Source organism: Capricornis sumatraensis, chromosome X, assembly GCF_032405125.1.
Source record: "Capricornis sumatraensis isolate serow.1 chromosome X, serow.2, whole genome shotgun sequence".
NCBI lineage: Eukaryota > Metazoa > Chordata > Mammalia > Artiodactyla > Bovidae > Capricornis > Capricornis sumatraensis.
This window is the reverse complement of record NC_091092.1, coordinates 63253031-63266441: the sequence shown is the minus strand read 5'-3', so window position 1 is coordinate 63266441 and position 13411 is coordinate 63253031. Positions and strand designations below refer to the sequence as shown.

General features: G+C 48.8%; 1 protein-coding gene, 1 non-coding gene and 1 pseudogene across 3 annotated transcripts; 1 reads left to right on the top strand and 2 right to left on the bottom strand.

Annotated features, from left to right (window-relative positions):
- Positions 1-555: 555 nt before the first annotated feature.
- RPL10 (ribosomal protein L10) lies at positions 556-2951 on the bottom strand. 2 transcript variants are annotated; one of them, XM_068961986.1, is made up of 6 exons: positions 2846-2936; positions 2060-2118; positions 1858-1965; positions 1528-1666; positions 851-1013; positions 556-758 (listed from the first exon to the last, which is right to left on the bottom strand). In XM_068961986.1, the coding sequence occupies exons 1-6, from the start codon at positions 2866-2868 to the stop codon at positions 606-608; spliced, it is 645 nt and encodes a 214-aa protein (XP_068818087.1). In that variant the 5' UTR covers positions 2869-2936; the 3' UTR covers positions 556-605. The 2 variants fall into 2 exon arrangements, with proteins under 2 accessions (XP_068818087.1, XP_068818088.1); XM_068961987.1 differs by lacking the exon at positions 1858-1965 and having other exon boundaries at positions 2846-2951.
- Positions 1059-1193, bottom strand: LOC138072073 (small nucleolar RNA SNORA70). The gene has a single exon (XR_011144224.1). It is a non-coding gene; the product is annotated as a small nucleolar RNA SNORA70 (small nucleolar RNA).
- A 174-nt stretch (positions 2952-3125) lies between the features above and the next one.
- On the top strand, positions 3126-13070 carry LOC138071714 (large ribosomal subunit protein P1-like; annotated as a pseudogene).
- The last annotated feature ends 341 nt before the right edge of the window (positions 13071-13411 follow it).

Sequence of the window (13411 nt, the reverse complement as noted above, 5' to 3'; positions counted from 1 at the left end):
CGTGGCAACCCCCTCCAGTATTCTTGCCTGGGAGATCCCATGGACACAGGAGCCTGGCAGGGTACAGCCTCCAAGGTCAAAAGTCAGACTCAACTTAGAGACTAAACATTTCCACCATAGCAACTTGATGTCAGGTGTGGTGGTCCTGGTAATGAAGTCCTATGAGAAGTGGTGGGCTAGGCTTAGAATGGGGGAGGGTAACAAGGTTTCTCAACAACTCTTAACCCAGGAAAAGGTGGTTAGGCCCAGGACAGATGTTAGCTCTAGGGCTAACTGTACGACCCCACCTCCAGGGCTGTGTCTGGTGAGGTTCCACAGCAGCCTGAGGCCAACATTAGACCACAAGCCCTTTTCCATCATCCAGGGTGTGAGCTTCTCAGTGCTCCACATATAGGTGGGGGGACTTCAGAACCTACTGCCTGGGGTCAAGGCATGTACCTCACTGGCCCTACTGTCAACTGGCCAGCTTGTCAGTCTTCTTCTGAAATGACAGCAACCCTTGGGGCATCCAGTTCCCCACCCACCATGAATCCAGATGCAAAGACAGATGGACAGGAAATAGCATTTATTGGTGAGCAAGATTAAGGAGGGGACAGCGCTGATGCTCATGAGTGCAGGGCCCGCCATTTGTCCAGGGGACCACGATTAGGGATGTATTTGACCCCACAGCCATCTGGGATGAGTCGCTTTTCTGCCACCATGTTCTCAAATTCATCCGCGTTGAATTTGGTAAATCCCCACTTCTTAGAGATGTGGATCTAGAGAGAGACAGAAACAACTGAGTCACGGGCCCTGAGGCCAGGAGTAGAGAAAGGGGAGACCAAGGCTGCAAGGAGACCAAGCTCCTTACCTTCTGGCGGCCAGGGAACTTGAACTTGGCCCGGCGGAGGGCTTCAATCACATGTTCCTTGTTCTGCAGCTTGGTGCGGATGGACATTATGACCTGGCCAATGTGGACCCTGGCCACTGTGCCCTGGGGCTTTCCAAAGGCACCACGCATACCTGTCTGGAGTCTAGATTGGGAAACAGCAGGCCAGTCATGAATGCCCACTAGGAAGAGTTGTCTCCAAGGTCCCTTAGGGCAACCTGTACAGGCAACAGGTTGCATACACTACCAAGGAGCCTGCTATTTGCAGCCATTGCACACTGGGCCCCCATGGGGAAAAGAGCACAGTCGGCTTAATTGGCTGCAAAGAAAAGAGAACCAAAAAACAGACTAGCTAGAGTCCCTGCAAGGTGCCATTGGGCTCCTCTGAAAGACCTATGACCACCCCAGCAACCTGCTTGCTTGCAGGTTATGTCATCAGGTGCAAAGAGAAGCTATTCCCACATGAGCAACTTGTTGCCCAGAGCGATGATGCCTTTTGAGCTTCTTTCTGGGACTCTGGGTTGTTCAGTGTCCATTGAGGTCCACTTACTAGCCCTTTGGCCTGGCTTTGCTGGGGGTTAATCTCTGTGGGGCCACTTCTCTGCCCTGGTCGATGAAAATCATCAAGCCCAAAGTAGAGGTCTCAGGATCCAGCTCACCTATCAGCTCCAGCGCAAGACAACATCTTGTTGATGCGGATGACATGGAAGGGGTGGAGCCGCACTCGGATGTGAAAACCATCTTTGCCACAGCTTTTCACCATGTACTTGTTGGCACAAATACGGGCAGCCTCCAGGGCTACGGGAAGACAAAATGCCACAGAAGCATTTACCATGGCTCTCTGTCTTGGTGGGATGAGTTTAGCAAAGAGGCTAATGATTGGGCACTTGTGATTAATAAGCTGGTCATTTCAGTGCAGTGACTTCCAGGTTTGGCTGGGGGTGCACACACAAGGAACCGGGCAGCACTGACAAGGAAGCCTGCCTCACCTTCAGAGGAAAGCTGCTCATACTCATCTGACACCATGTGGCCACAGAGTGGGAACTCATCCACTTTGGCCTTCTTACGCCCCAAGTCAAAGATGCGAATCTTAGCATCTGGGGAAAAAAGACAACCTTGCTGAGTGTGGGAGTTCCATAAGCAACTAGGTCATTGGGCCCAAACCAGTTTGGGAGCTTTGCCCCTACTTACCAGGGACACCTCGGCAGAAGCGGGACTTTGGGTACGGCTTGTTCTTACAATACCGGTAACTGCAAGGAAGACGACCCAGGTTAGCAAGGGTTCATAAAGGAGCTCTACAACATGCACGTTGAAAGCTTGACACATGTTAATCTCCCAGCTTGGTCTCCTTTACCGGAAATGGGCGCTAAAGCAAGATGTGGCCAAAACTCAAGTCACCTATAACAGGGGATTAAAAAATAAAATACCATCCTCGACCCTGTTGTTTTAAACGCTCACATTCTGAAACACACTTTCTCGGTTTAAATATAAAATAGCACAGTTCAAGCCATCCACCTAAATGGACCTTGGAGCACGTGGCATTAAGTTCGCCTCCAAGCCATGTGAAGGGCTCCCGGCGCCCCCTGCAGGGCCGAGGCAGCTGAAACCACTTTTCCGGGACTGCCGTTGGCATCCGAGGCGCCCACATCGCACGTCGCCTGGAAGTAAGACGGGAATGGTACACAGAGGCCTCGAGAGGAAACTAAACTAGCGAATTTTCAAGTCCAGAGGGCGGGATGCAAGGTAGACATCGCTTGTACCCCTACACTGGGGCCATCGTATGCAAAATTGGGTCAATCCACCTCTACAACAAAATAGAAAACCTCAAGTGACCCGGAATGTCTCAAGGAATATGCAGAGTCCGTCCCCAGGACAGAAAAGCCGCACCAGGGAGACCCCACGCCACTGTTGCTTTTAACGGTTAAATGGCCCTCCCTCTCGCTTCCCAGCAGCGAAAAAGCATGGAGTAGCACTCACCACCGGGCGGGGCGGCGGCCCATGGCGACACCAGGATCTTCAGTGGCTACAATGAAACAAAGTCGGAAAAGAAGTCGAACACAGGTATTAAACTAGGAGACAGAAATGGCGAGGACAGCCATAACCGGAGGCCGCGACTACTTACCGTGCCAAAAGGAAAGAGGGGCTCCCACGCCTGCGCAGGTCTTATATAGGCAGCCTATCTTCACGCGTAGGAACCATAGAGTCCAGGCGAGGGCGCGTAGACGCTCTATCAGACTTCCGGACCATAGATGTAGCGATGCTCTGCGTCTGCGTGCGGTGGAAGCTGAGCACATGCGCAGACCGAGAAGGCGGTTAGGCTCCCAACTGCGGGCGCCCAGCTGGCGAATGGGGTTTCGCCACATCGGCGCGAGAACCCAGCTTCCGGGTGGCCATCTTGGGCGTAGAGCTCTTGCCCGAGGCTTTGCCGTAACTGTGAAAGACATTATGTTCCTAGAGTTGAAACTACCCTCAAGTGGGGGTTCACGGTGGCCGCGCGCATGTTGCCGGGCATCGCAGAGCCTGGGACAAGCCTCTGCCTTCCCCGGCGCCCCGGAGCCGGGAAGAGATGCGCCCGGCTGGAGGCTCAGCCTGCATTCCTTTGTCGACCAGGAGGCCGAGGGGGAAGCCCGCCCCTGCCCCCGCGTCCCCCCAAGTGAAGAGTGTTGAACCCACTTGTCCGCGAGCAGTACCCAAGTCCCCCTTCTCTGAAAACCCAGGGCGGGGGCGAGGGAGGGGTCCAGCGCCGACCCCAGGTGGTCTGTGCCTTCCTGCGAGAAAGGCCAAGGAAAAGCCGCCACCGAGATCCAGAGCTCAGGAAACCCCACCTGAGCACCGTTAGGCCTACCCTGTCCCTTGCAAGAAATGAGACGTTGTTCTCCGCAGGGTGCCTTGGAGAAGGGGAAAGGAAGCTGGTGATCCCCCTCAGGTGGCAAAGGAACACTGTCAGTCCTGGGCTGCACCCCAGTCCTGGCCTCTGAGAGCTGCCTTGATCGGTACTCCTGGGAGCTTCCACACTCCCAAGGCCCAGAATCTGGTACTCACCGCCCCCCCCCCCCCCGCCCCAAAACACACACACCCCTGATGCAGTTCTTTCTGTTCCCTGCCCACTGAATTCCAGCACCTCCTGAGTGTGCCCTTGAAATGTTTACAGATAAAGCACGGATCCTTACCCCACCAACCCAAGGATAGTATCCAGAGAAGTGTGCAAAGCTAATGCTCCTACCACCAGGGATCTAAACGTCCGCCAGAGGTGCCCAGCCTTCTAGAGGTGAGGACCGCAGGAAAGTAAGGAAGTCTTGAAGGCATCCCCATGTTGCTTGACAGATGTGACGCATCTCTTCTCCAGGACAACCTGTCACTTTAGTGCATGGGTCCTCTAGGAAGGCGTGGGAAGATTTGCTGTGTGCACATCCAGCTGTGGCACGGGGTCTTTCTCAAGGAACACGATCTCTCATTCCATCCAGAGGCCTTACCTCTGGAAATGGGGTGAGATATGACTATCCGTGGGGGCAGCTCAACTCAGGTTTTTGGCTCCGAGAACTAGAACATTTAGGGTTGTACAGTATACATCAGGCAGAGCTGGATCAGCTGTTGATACTGTTCACTTACTCATGTCTGAATCTTTGCAAACCCATGGGATGCAGCATGCCAGGCTCCTCTGTCCTCCACTGTCTTTGAGAGTTTGCTCAAACTCATGTTCACTGAGTCAGTGATGCTATCCAACCATCTCATTCTCTGTCACCCACTTCTGCCCTCGGTTTTTCCAACATCAGGGTCTTTTCTAATGAGTTGGCTCTTCGCATCAGGAAAAACGATTGGAGCTTCGGTTTCAGCATCACTCCTTCCAGTCAATATTCAGGAGTGATTTCGTTTAGGATTGACTGGTTGGGTCTCCTTGGAGTCCAAGGAACGCTCAAGAGTCTTCTCCAGCACAGTTCAAAAGCATCAGTTGTTCGGTGCTCAGCCTTCTTTATGGTCCACTCTCACATCCATACATGACTACTGGAAAAACCATAGCTTTGACAATATGGACTTTTGTCCCAAAGTGATGTCTCTGCTTTTTAATATGCTGTCTAGTTTTGTCATAGCTTCCTTTCCAAGGAGCAAATGTCTCTTAATTTCATGGCTTCAGTCACCATCTGCAGTGATTTAGAGCCCACGAAAATAAAGTCTGTCACTATTTCCAATGTATTCCATCTATTTGCCATGAAGTGATGGAACTGAATGCCATTAATTTTGCTTTTTGAATGATGAGTTTTAAGCCAGCTTTTTCACTCTCTTCTTTCACATTCATGAAGAGGCTCTTTAGTTCCTCTTGGCTTTCTGACATAAGGGTGGTATCATCTGCATATATGAAATTATTGATATTTCTCCCAGCAATCATGATTCCAGTTTGTGCTTCACCAGCCGGGCATTTCACATGAAGTACTCTGCATAGACATTAAATAAGCAGGGTGACAATATACGGCCTTGATGTACTCCTTTCCCAATTTGGAAGCAGTCTGTTTTTCCATGTCTGCTTCTAACGCAGGTAAGGTGATCTGGTATTCCCATCTCTTTAACAATTTTCTACAATTTGTTGTGATCCACACAAAGGCTTTAGCATAGGCAATAAAGCTGAAGTAGATGTTTTTCTGGAATTCTCTTGCTTTTTCGATGATCCAACGGATGTTCACAATTTGATCTCTGGTTCCTCTGCCTTTTCTAAATCCAGCTTGAACATCTGGAAGTTTTCAGTTCACGTGCTGTTGAAGCCTAGCTTGGAGAATTTTGAGCATTACTTTGCTAGTGTGTGAGATGAATGAAATTGTGCAGTAGGTTGAACATTCTTTGGCATTGCCTTTCTTTGGCATTGGAATGAAAACTGACCTTTTGCAGTGCTATGGCCACTGCTAAGTTTTCCACATTTGCTGACATATTGAATGCAACACTTTCACAGCATCATCTTTTAGGACTTGAAATAGCTCAGCTGGAATTCCATCACCTCCACTAGCTTTGTTCATAGTGATGCTTCCTAAGGTCCACTTCACTTTGCACTCCAGGATGTCTGGCTCTAGGTGAGTGATTGCATCATCTGTGCTTATCTGAGTCATTAAGACCTGTTTTGTATAGTTATTCTATGTATTCCTGCCACCACTTCTTAACCTCTTCTGCTTCTGTCAGGCCAATACCGCCTCTGTCCTTTATTGTGCCCATATTTGCGTGAAATGTTCCCTTGGTATCTCTGATTTTCTTGAAGAGATCTCTAGTCTTTCCTGTTCTACTGTTTTCCTCTGTTTCTTTGCATTGATCACTGAGGAAGGCTTTCTTATCTCTCCTTGCTGTTCTTTGGAACTCTGTATTCAGATGGGTTTATCTTTCCTTTTCTCCTTTGCTTTTTGTTTCTCTTTTTTTCTCAGCTATTTGTCAGGCCTCCTCAGACAACCATTTTGCTTTTGTGCATTTCTTTTTCTTGGGGATGGTCTTGATCACCACCTCCTGGACAATGTCCCAAACCTCCATCCATAGTTCTTCAGGCACTCTATCAGATCTAATCCTTTGAATCTGTCTGTCACTTCCACTGTATAATTGTAGGATTTTATTTTGGTCATACCTGAATGGTCTAGTGGTTTTCCATACTTTCTTTAAGTCTGAATTTTGCAAAAAGGAGTTCATGATCTGAGCCACAGTCAGCTCCGGTCTTTTTCTGCTAACTGTATAGAGCTTCTCTATCTTTGGCTGCAAAGAATACAATCAATATGATTTCCATTTTGACCATCTGATGATATCCATGTGTAGAATTGTCTCTTGTGTTGTTGGAAGACGGTGTTTGCTATGACCAGTGTGTTCTCTTGGAAAAAATATATACTCAGTCTGATTTCAGTATTGACCATCTGGAGCAGGGTGCCCAACTATTTCTTCCCTAGAGGCACTGTGGTCTTTCAGAGTCCTGCTCCAATGGCTGTGTCAGTCCCTCACAGAAAAGAGCTGATTTCTCTCTCCCTAAGCTTTTGGATATGTACAAAATGAAGCAGGGCAAAGGCTAACAGAGTTTTGCCAAGAGAACACTGGTCATAGCAAAAACCCTCTTGCAACAACACCAGAGATGACTATACCCATGGATATCAACAGATGTCAATAACGAAATCGGATTTATTATATCCTTTGTAGCCAAAGATAGAGAAGCTCTATACAGTCAGCAGAAACAAGACCAGGTGCTGACTGTGGCTCAGATCTGAACTCCTTATTGCCAAATTCAGACTTAAATTGAAGAAAGTAGGGAAAACCACTAGACCATTCAGGTATGACCTAAATCAAATCCTTTACGATTATACAGTACAAGTGACAAATAGATTCAAGGGGTTAGATCTGATAGAGTGCCTGAAGAACTATGGACAGAGGTTCAGGATATTGTACAGTAGGCGGTGATTGAGACCATCCCCAAGAAAAAGAAATGCACAAAGGCAAAATGTGTGTCCGAGGAGGCCTTACAAATAGTTGTGAAAAGAACAGAAGTGAAAGGCAAAGGAGAAAAGGAAAGATAAACCCATCTGAATGCAGAGTTTGAAAAAATAGCAAGGAGAGGTAAGAAAGCCTTCCTCAGTATCACTGCAAGGAAACAGAGGAAAGCAATAGGATGGGAAAGACTAGAGATCTCTTCAAGAAAATCAGAGAAACCAAGGGAACATTTCATGCAAAGGTGGGCGCAATAAAGGACAGAGGCGGTATGGACCTAACAGAAGCAGAAGACATTAAGAAGAGGTGGTATGAATACACAGAAGAACTATACAAAAAAGGTCTTAATGATCCAGATAAGCATGATGATGCGATCACTCACCTAGAGCCAGACATCCTGGAGTGTAAAGTGAAGTGGGCCTTAGGAAGCATCACTATGAACAAAGCCAGTGGAGGTGATGGAATTCCAGCTGAGGTATTTCAAATCCTAAAAGATGATGCTGTGAAAGTGCTGTAAATGATGCTGCATTCAATATGCCAGCAAATGTGGAAAACTCAGCAGGGCTGCAGCACTGCAAAAGGTCAGTTTTCATTCCAATGCCAAAGAAAGGCAATGCCAAAGAATGTTCAACCTACTGCACAATGTCATTCATCTCACACACTAGCAAAGTAATGCTCAAAATTCTCCAAGCTAGGCTTCAACAGCACGTGAACTGAAAACTTCCAGATGTTCAAGCTGGATTTAGAAAAGGCAGAGGAACCAGAGATCAAATTGCTAACGTCCACTGGATCATTGAAAAAGCAAGAGAATTCCAGAAAAACATCTATTTCTGCTTTGTTGCCTACACTAAAGCCTTTGACTATGTGGATCACAACAAATTGTGAAAATTTTTCAAAGAGATGGGGATACCAGACCACATTACCTGCCTCGTGAGAAATCTGTATGCAGTTCAAGAAGCAACAGTTAAAACCAGACATGGAACAATGGACTGGTTCCAAATTGGAAAAAGATTATATTGTCAATATGCAGCATCAAGGCTGTATATTTTCACCCTGATTATTTAATTTCTATGGAGAGGACATCAAGCAAAATGCCAGGCTGGATGAAACAGAAGCTGGAATCAAGATTGCTGGGAGAAATATCAGTAACTTCAGATATGCAAATGACACCACTCTTATGGCAGAAGGCGAAGAGGAACTGAAAAACCTCTTGTTGAAAGTGAAAAAGCTGGTTAAAACTCAACATTCAAAAAGCAACCATCATGGCATCTAGTCCCAAGACTTTATGGCAAACAGATGGGGAAACAATGGAAACAGTGACAGAATTTATTTTGGAAGGCTCCAAAATCACTACAGATTGTGACTGCAGCCATGAAATTCAAAGATGATTGCACCTTGGAAGAAAAGCTATAACAAACCTAGACAACATATTATAAAGCAGAGACGCTACTTTGCCAACAAAGGTCCATCTAGTCAAAGCTATGGTTTTTGCAGTAATCATGTATGGATGTGAGAGTTGGACCATAAAGAAGGCTGAGCACTGAACAATTGATGCTTTTGAACTGTGGTGTTGGAGAAGGCTCTTGAGAGTCCCTTGGACTGCAAGGAGATCCAAGCAGCCCATCCTAAAGGAAATCAGTCCTGAATATTCATTGGAAGGACTGATGCTGAAGATGAAGCTCTAGTACTTTGGCCACCTGATACAAAGAACTGACTCATTAGAAAAGACCCTGGTGCTCAGAAAGATTGAAAGTGGGAGGAGAAGGGGACAACAGGGGATGAAATTGTTGGATGGCATAACCAACTCGATGGATATGAGCTTGAGCAAGCTCTTGGTGTTGGTGATGGACAGGGAAGCCTGGCGTGCTGCAGTCCATGGGGTCACAAAGAGTCGGACACAACTGGGCGACTGAACTGAACTGTACTGAAGCCTTTGTATTCTTTCCTCCACCTCCTGTCAGGGCTTTTCTGGCATCAGAACCTATGAAATGCAGGTCAGCAGTAGGTCCAAGTATCAGTCAGCCACCCATGTGAAGTGCGTGCTAGACTACACAGCAGCTACATGTCCTAATACTGATGCTTTCAATCAGAACCTTCTAGTAAATAGACCTCTACCAGTTAATCCACTTCATCGAATGGCCCAGCTCACCTACTGAATTGAACTCCCTGAGAAGCTCCTACCACAAATGTCCAAATAAAGTTAAGCTGGTAGATAGCAGTGAAGTCTGGAAAATATTTATTGATGTATGAGCTGTTTCCTGAAGTGTCAGACTTTGTGCCTGTCCCCTCAATCATGCGGTAATTGGACCCCACTTATGGGTCTCATGGCAACAGGATGTGGTGGCAGAGGGTCTGGAGGACAACTGGTGTCCCCTTGCAAGGCATCGGCACCAGGTGAGGTAATGGCACAGTCCTCAAAGGACAGAACACCAGCCTCCCAGACATGGCTGGGCAAGCTACTTCCGTCAGCAAGGGAGGCTCTGGGGGACTGGGGGCTTGCCAGTTGTCAGCTTCCACCGAGGGCAGCCAGATATCCCGAGTCTCAGTTTCAAGATCCCACTCGTTCACACAGCACCCTGCCTTTCACCTAGGAAATGCAGACAGGCTGGGAATTCAAGCAACCTGGGCATTCTGCAACTGACATGGTGGAATGCTGTGTTTGATTTCCAGCCCTGTCAGCCCTGCAGGCACGGGAATTAACAGGCTGCCATGAAAGAGCTGTGGCTGTCATCCTGTGACTTGAGCCGAGAGGTTAAGGCAGGTGTCCTTGTCAGTTTCCTCCCAGGGACACTGTAGTCACCGCACAGCCCAGCCTTGGTTCCCGGCGTTCCCTCCATGACAGTTCAGGGTAGCAGCCACTCTGGCTCCTTGGGCACTTGCTGCCCTTGGCCCTTCACCCCAGTCGAGCGCGGGGGCAGCATGGTGACTGCTGAGACCCCCACAGGTCATGAGAACCTCAAGCATAGGTGGTCACTCAGGGATGGCTCGGAGGGCTGAAGGCACGCAGCGAGTACAGGAATCAGCTGCCGCCCCAGACCCGGGGCAAGAAGGGAAGGGGTTGACGTCATCGGAAGCCAGGAAGCCAGGATGAGGGGCCACGAAGACTGGGCCATCTCTCCTCAAGGTCACTGCCTTGTCATCTTCCGAGTCATCTACCTGTGGTTTGATTCATCAGCTGAGATTTTTATTTCAAAGACTGGTTTTGTTTCTAATGTCTAAAGTTATTTTTTAGTTTTAAATTCTGCCTAGACTTTTAGAATTTGTCTTATCTTTTTTATTCCTTCTTGTGTATCTACTTTTTTAAGTTTATTTTTAATTGGAGGATAACTGCTTTACAATACTGTGATGGTTTCTGTTGTACATCAACATGGATCAGCCATAGGTATACATATGTCCCCCTCCCTCTTGAACCTCCCTCCCACCTCCCACCGTGTGTGTCTCTTTTGGTGTGTCTCGGAGGCTAGTGAAGATTTGGGGAGTTGCAGTAGCCTTCTATCACAGGAATGCAGATGACTGGTAAATATCCATGAGAACTGCTCTCTGATCTCATGAGAATTTCAAAGTCCCCCCGATTAGGCACAAGAGTACAGGTGTTTCTCTTTCTCACCTCCTTCCTTTATGGACTGGTCCAAGGCCCGGGGATATTCACTGGGACTCACCTCTGATGCCTTCAGGACAAGCTGATGTGTGATATGATGCCCCAGGAACCTCCTTGGGAGCCAGATGGAAAGTGTAGCCTGCAAAAGGGCTTCCCTGAGCGCACAGTTGGTAAAGAATCCACCTGGAATGCAGGAGACCTCGGTTTTATTCCTAGGTCGGGAAGATCCTCTGGAGAAGGGATAGGCTACCCACTCCAGTATTCTTGGGCTTCCCTGGTGGCTCAGCTGGTAAAGAATCCCACCTGCAATGCAGGAGAGCTGGGTTCGATCCCTGGGTTGGGAATATCTCTTGGTGAAAGAAAAGGCTAACCACACCAGTATTCTGGCCTAGATAATTCCATGGACTCTATAGTCCATGGGGTCGCAAAGAGTTGGACACGACTGAATGACTTTCACTTCACTTTACAGCCTGCAAAAGGAGGTCAGGCTTAGAGGCCAATGTCCCTATCCACCCCTCCCTCCTGCTAGCTAGAGATTCAGAACAAGCTGCTCAAGCCTTCCGTGTCCTCATTTGCTCATCTGGAGAAGGGGGTGACATGCTACTGACTTCCTAGGGCCACCGCGAGGCTGGGATGGGTGAATCCAGGCCCGTAGCAGACACTCCCAGCCCTTACCGAAAATTATATCATCTGGCCTCTGACAGTGACGCCCTGGGGACGTAACAAAGCCACTCCTCTCTCTGAGGGACCTGCCAGCGTTCCATGAGGATGGGTGGTGTCTTCAACGTGAGATTGCAAACCAGTCTTCAGCTGGCCCTCTGGGAGTCCTGAGTGGGAAGCCAGAGGTAAGGCATCCCTTCTGGGAGCATTCCCTCTGCCAGGAGCCCAGCAGTACAACCACAGTGCCGGGGATCGGGGGCGGGGGGGAACCTCCCTCAGCCAGTGGTTTGCTGAAGCCCCACTGTCTGTGGCAGCGGGATGGAAGCCCCTGCTTGTAAATGACGGGAACCGGTCTTTTGCTCACTCAGACACATGCTGGGATGGACCCAGTTCCTTTTACAGCCTTGTGCTTCCTTCTTACGGTGCAGGTGACCTTCAAGAGCAATGGTTTTAGGTGGATTCTCGGTTTTTATTTGTGCTTTCCCCATGGATCTCGCTTGCTCACTGGCGGGCCACCTATGCATTTAAATAATATAAAACACTTCATGTACAGGTTTCCTTGTCTTTTCCCCAACTGACCTGGCATCCCAGGAGTTCAGGGGCACTGGCCCCAGTCCTGGCCTACCTAGCTTGAGATCATAGGACACCTCCTCACACACACACACACACACACACACACACACAGTAGTGGGGCCAGCAGGACAGCAATCAGCCAGCCTGGGTCCACACAGCATCGGGTGTGGGAACTTGGAAATTCTGCCCTGAGTCACATGACTCTCCTCACTTGAGGCAGGGCTATTTTGTGCCCAAGATACACAACCCAGAAATCATCAATCTGGAGTTTAATAATAATTTGGTCACATAAAATTGTGTAACTTCTTGACAGCCAAAACCAGCCGGCCTAGTCTTTTGAGACAAGAGACAGGAATCCCACAGCGGTCCAGTGGTTAAGACACCATGCTTCCACTGCAGGGGCCGGGCTTGGTTCAATTCTTGGTATAGGAACTAAGATCTGGCATGGCATGCTATGCAGCCAAAAAAGGAGATCCCTTTCTTCCGCAGCCCCTAAGGTGCTTGGTCCTTCTGAGAAGTCAAGCCCGTTTTGGGGTGAGGCCCTCACTTCATCTCACGACTAGCACTGAGCCAGCAGCCCCACCGAGCACTCACCCGCACTGTGGCTTCTGTCTCGGAGCTTCCTTGCACCTACTCAGCCCTCATTCTGCCCAGTGAGGTGATGGTCACAGAGGATAAGATCAGTGCCCTCGTTAAAACAGCCGGTGTAAATGTTGACCCTTTCTGGCCAGGCTTGTTTGTAAAGGCTTTGGCCAGTGTCAGCATCGGCAGCTTCATCTGCCATGTGGGGGCTGGTGGACCTGTCCCAACAACTGGTGCTGCACCACCATAAGGTCCTGCCCCCTCCACCACTGCTGCCCCAGCAGAGAAGAAGAAAGAAAGAAAAAAGAATCTGAAGACTCTGATGATGACATGAGCTTTGCTCTTTTTGACTAAACCTCTGTAGTAACTTCTCTGGTGGCTCAGATGGTAAAGTGTCTGCCTACAACGTGGGAGACCCAGGTTCGAGCCCTGGGTCGGGAAGATCCCCTGGAGAAGGAAATGGCAACCCTCTCCAGTACTCTTGCCTGGAAAATCCCATGGGCGGAGGATCCCGGTAGGCTACAGTTCATGGAGTCACAGAAAATCAGACACGACTGAGCAACTTCACTCACTTTAGTAACACATTCAAGAAGAACCTGAGCTCTTTAGAGAGAGACTGAGAGAAAAATCTCTGCAACATATGGAGCACAGGGCTAACAGCCCTGCTATATGCCGATCAGGGTCTTTTGGGGAGG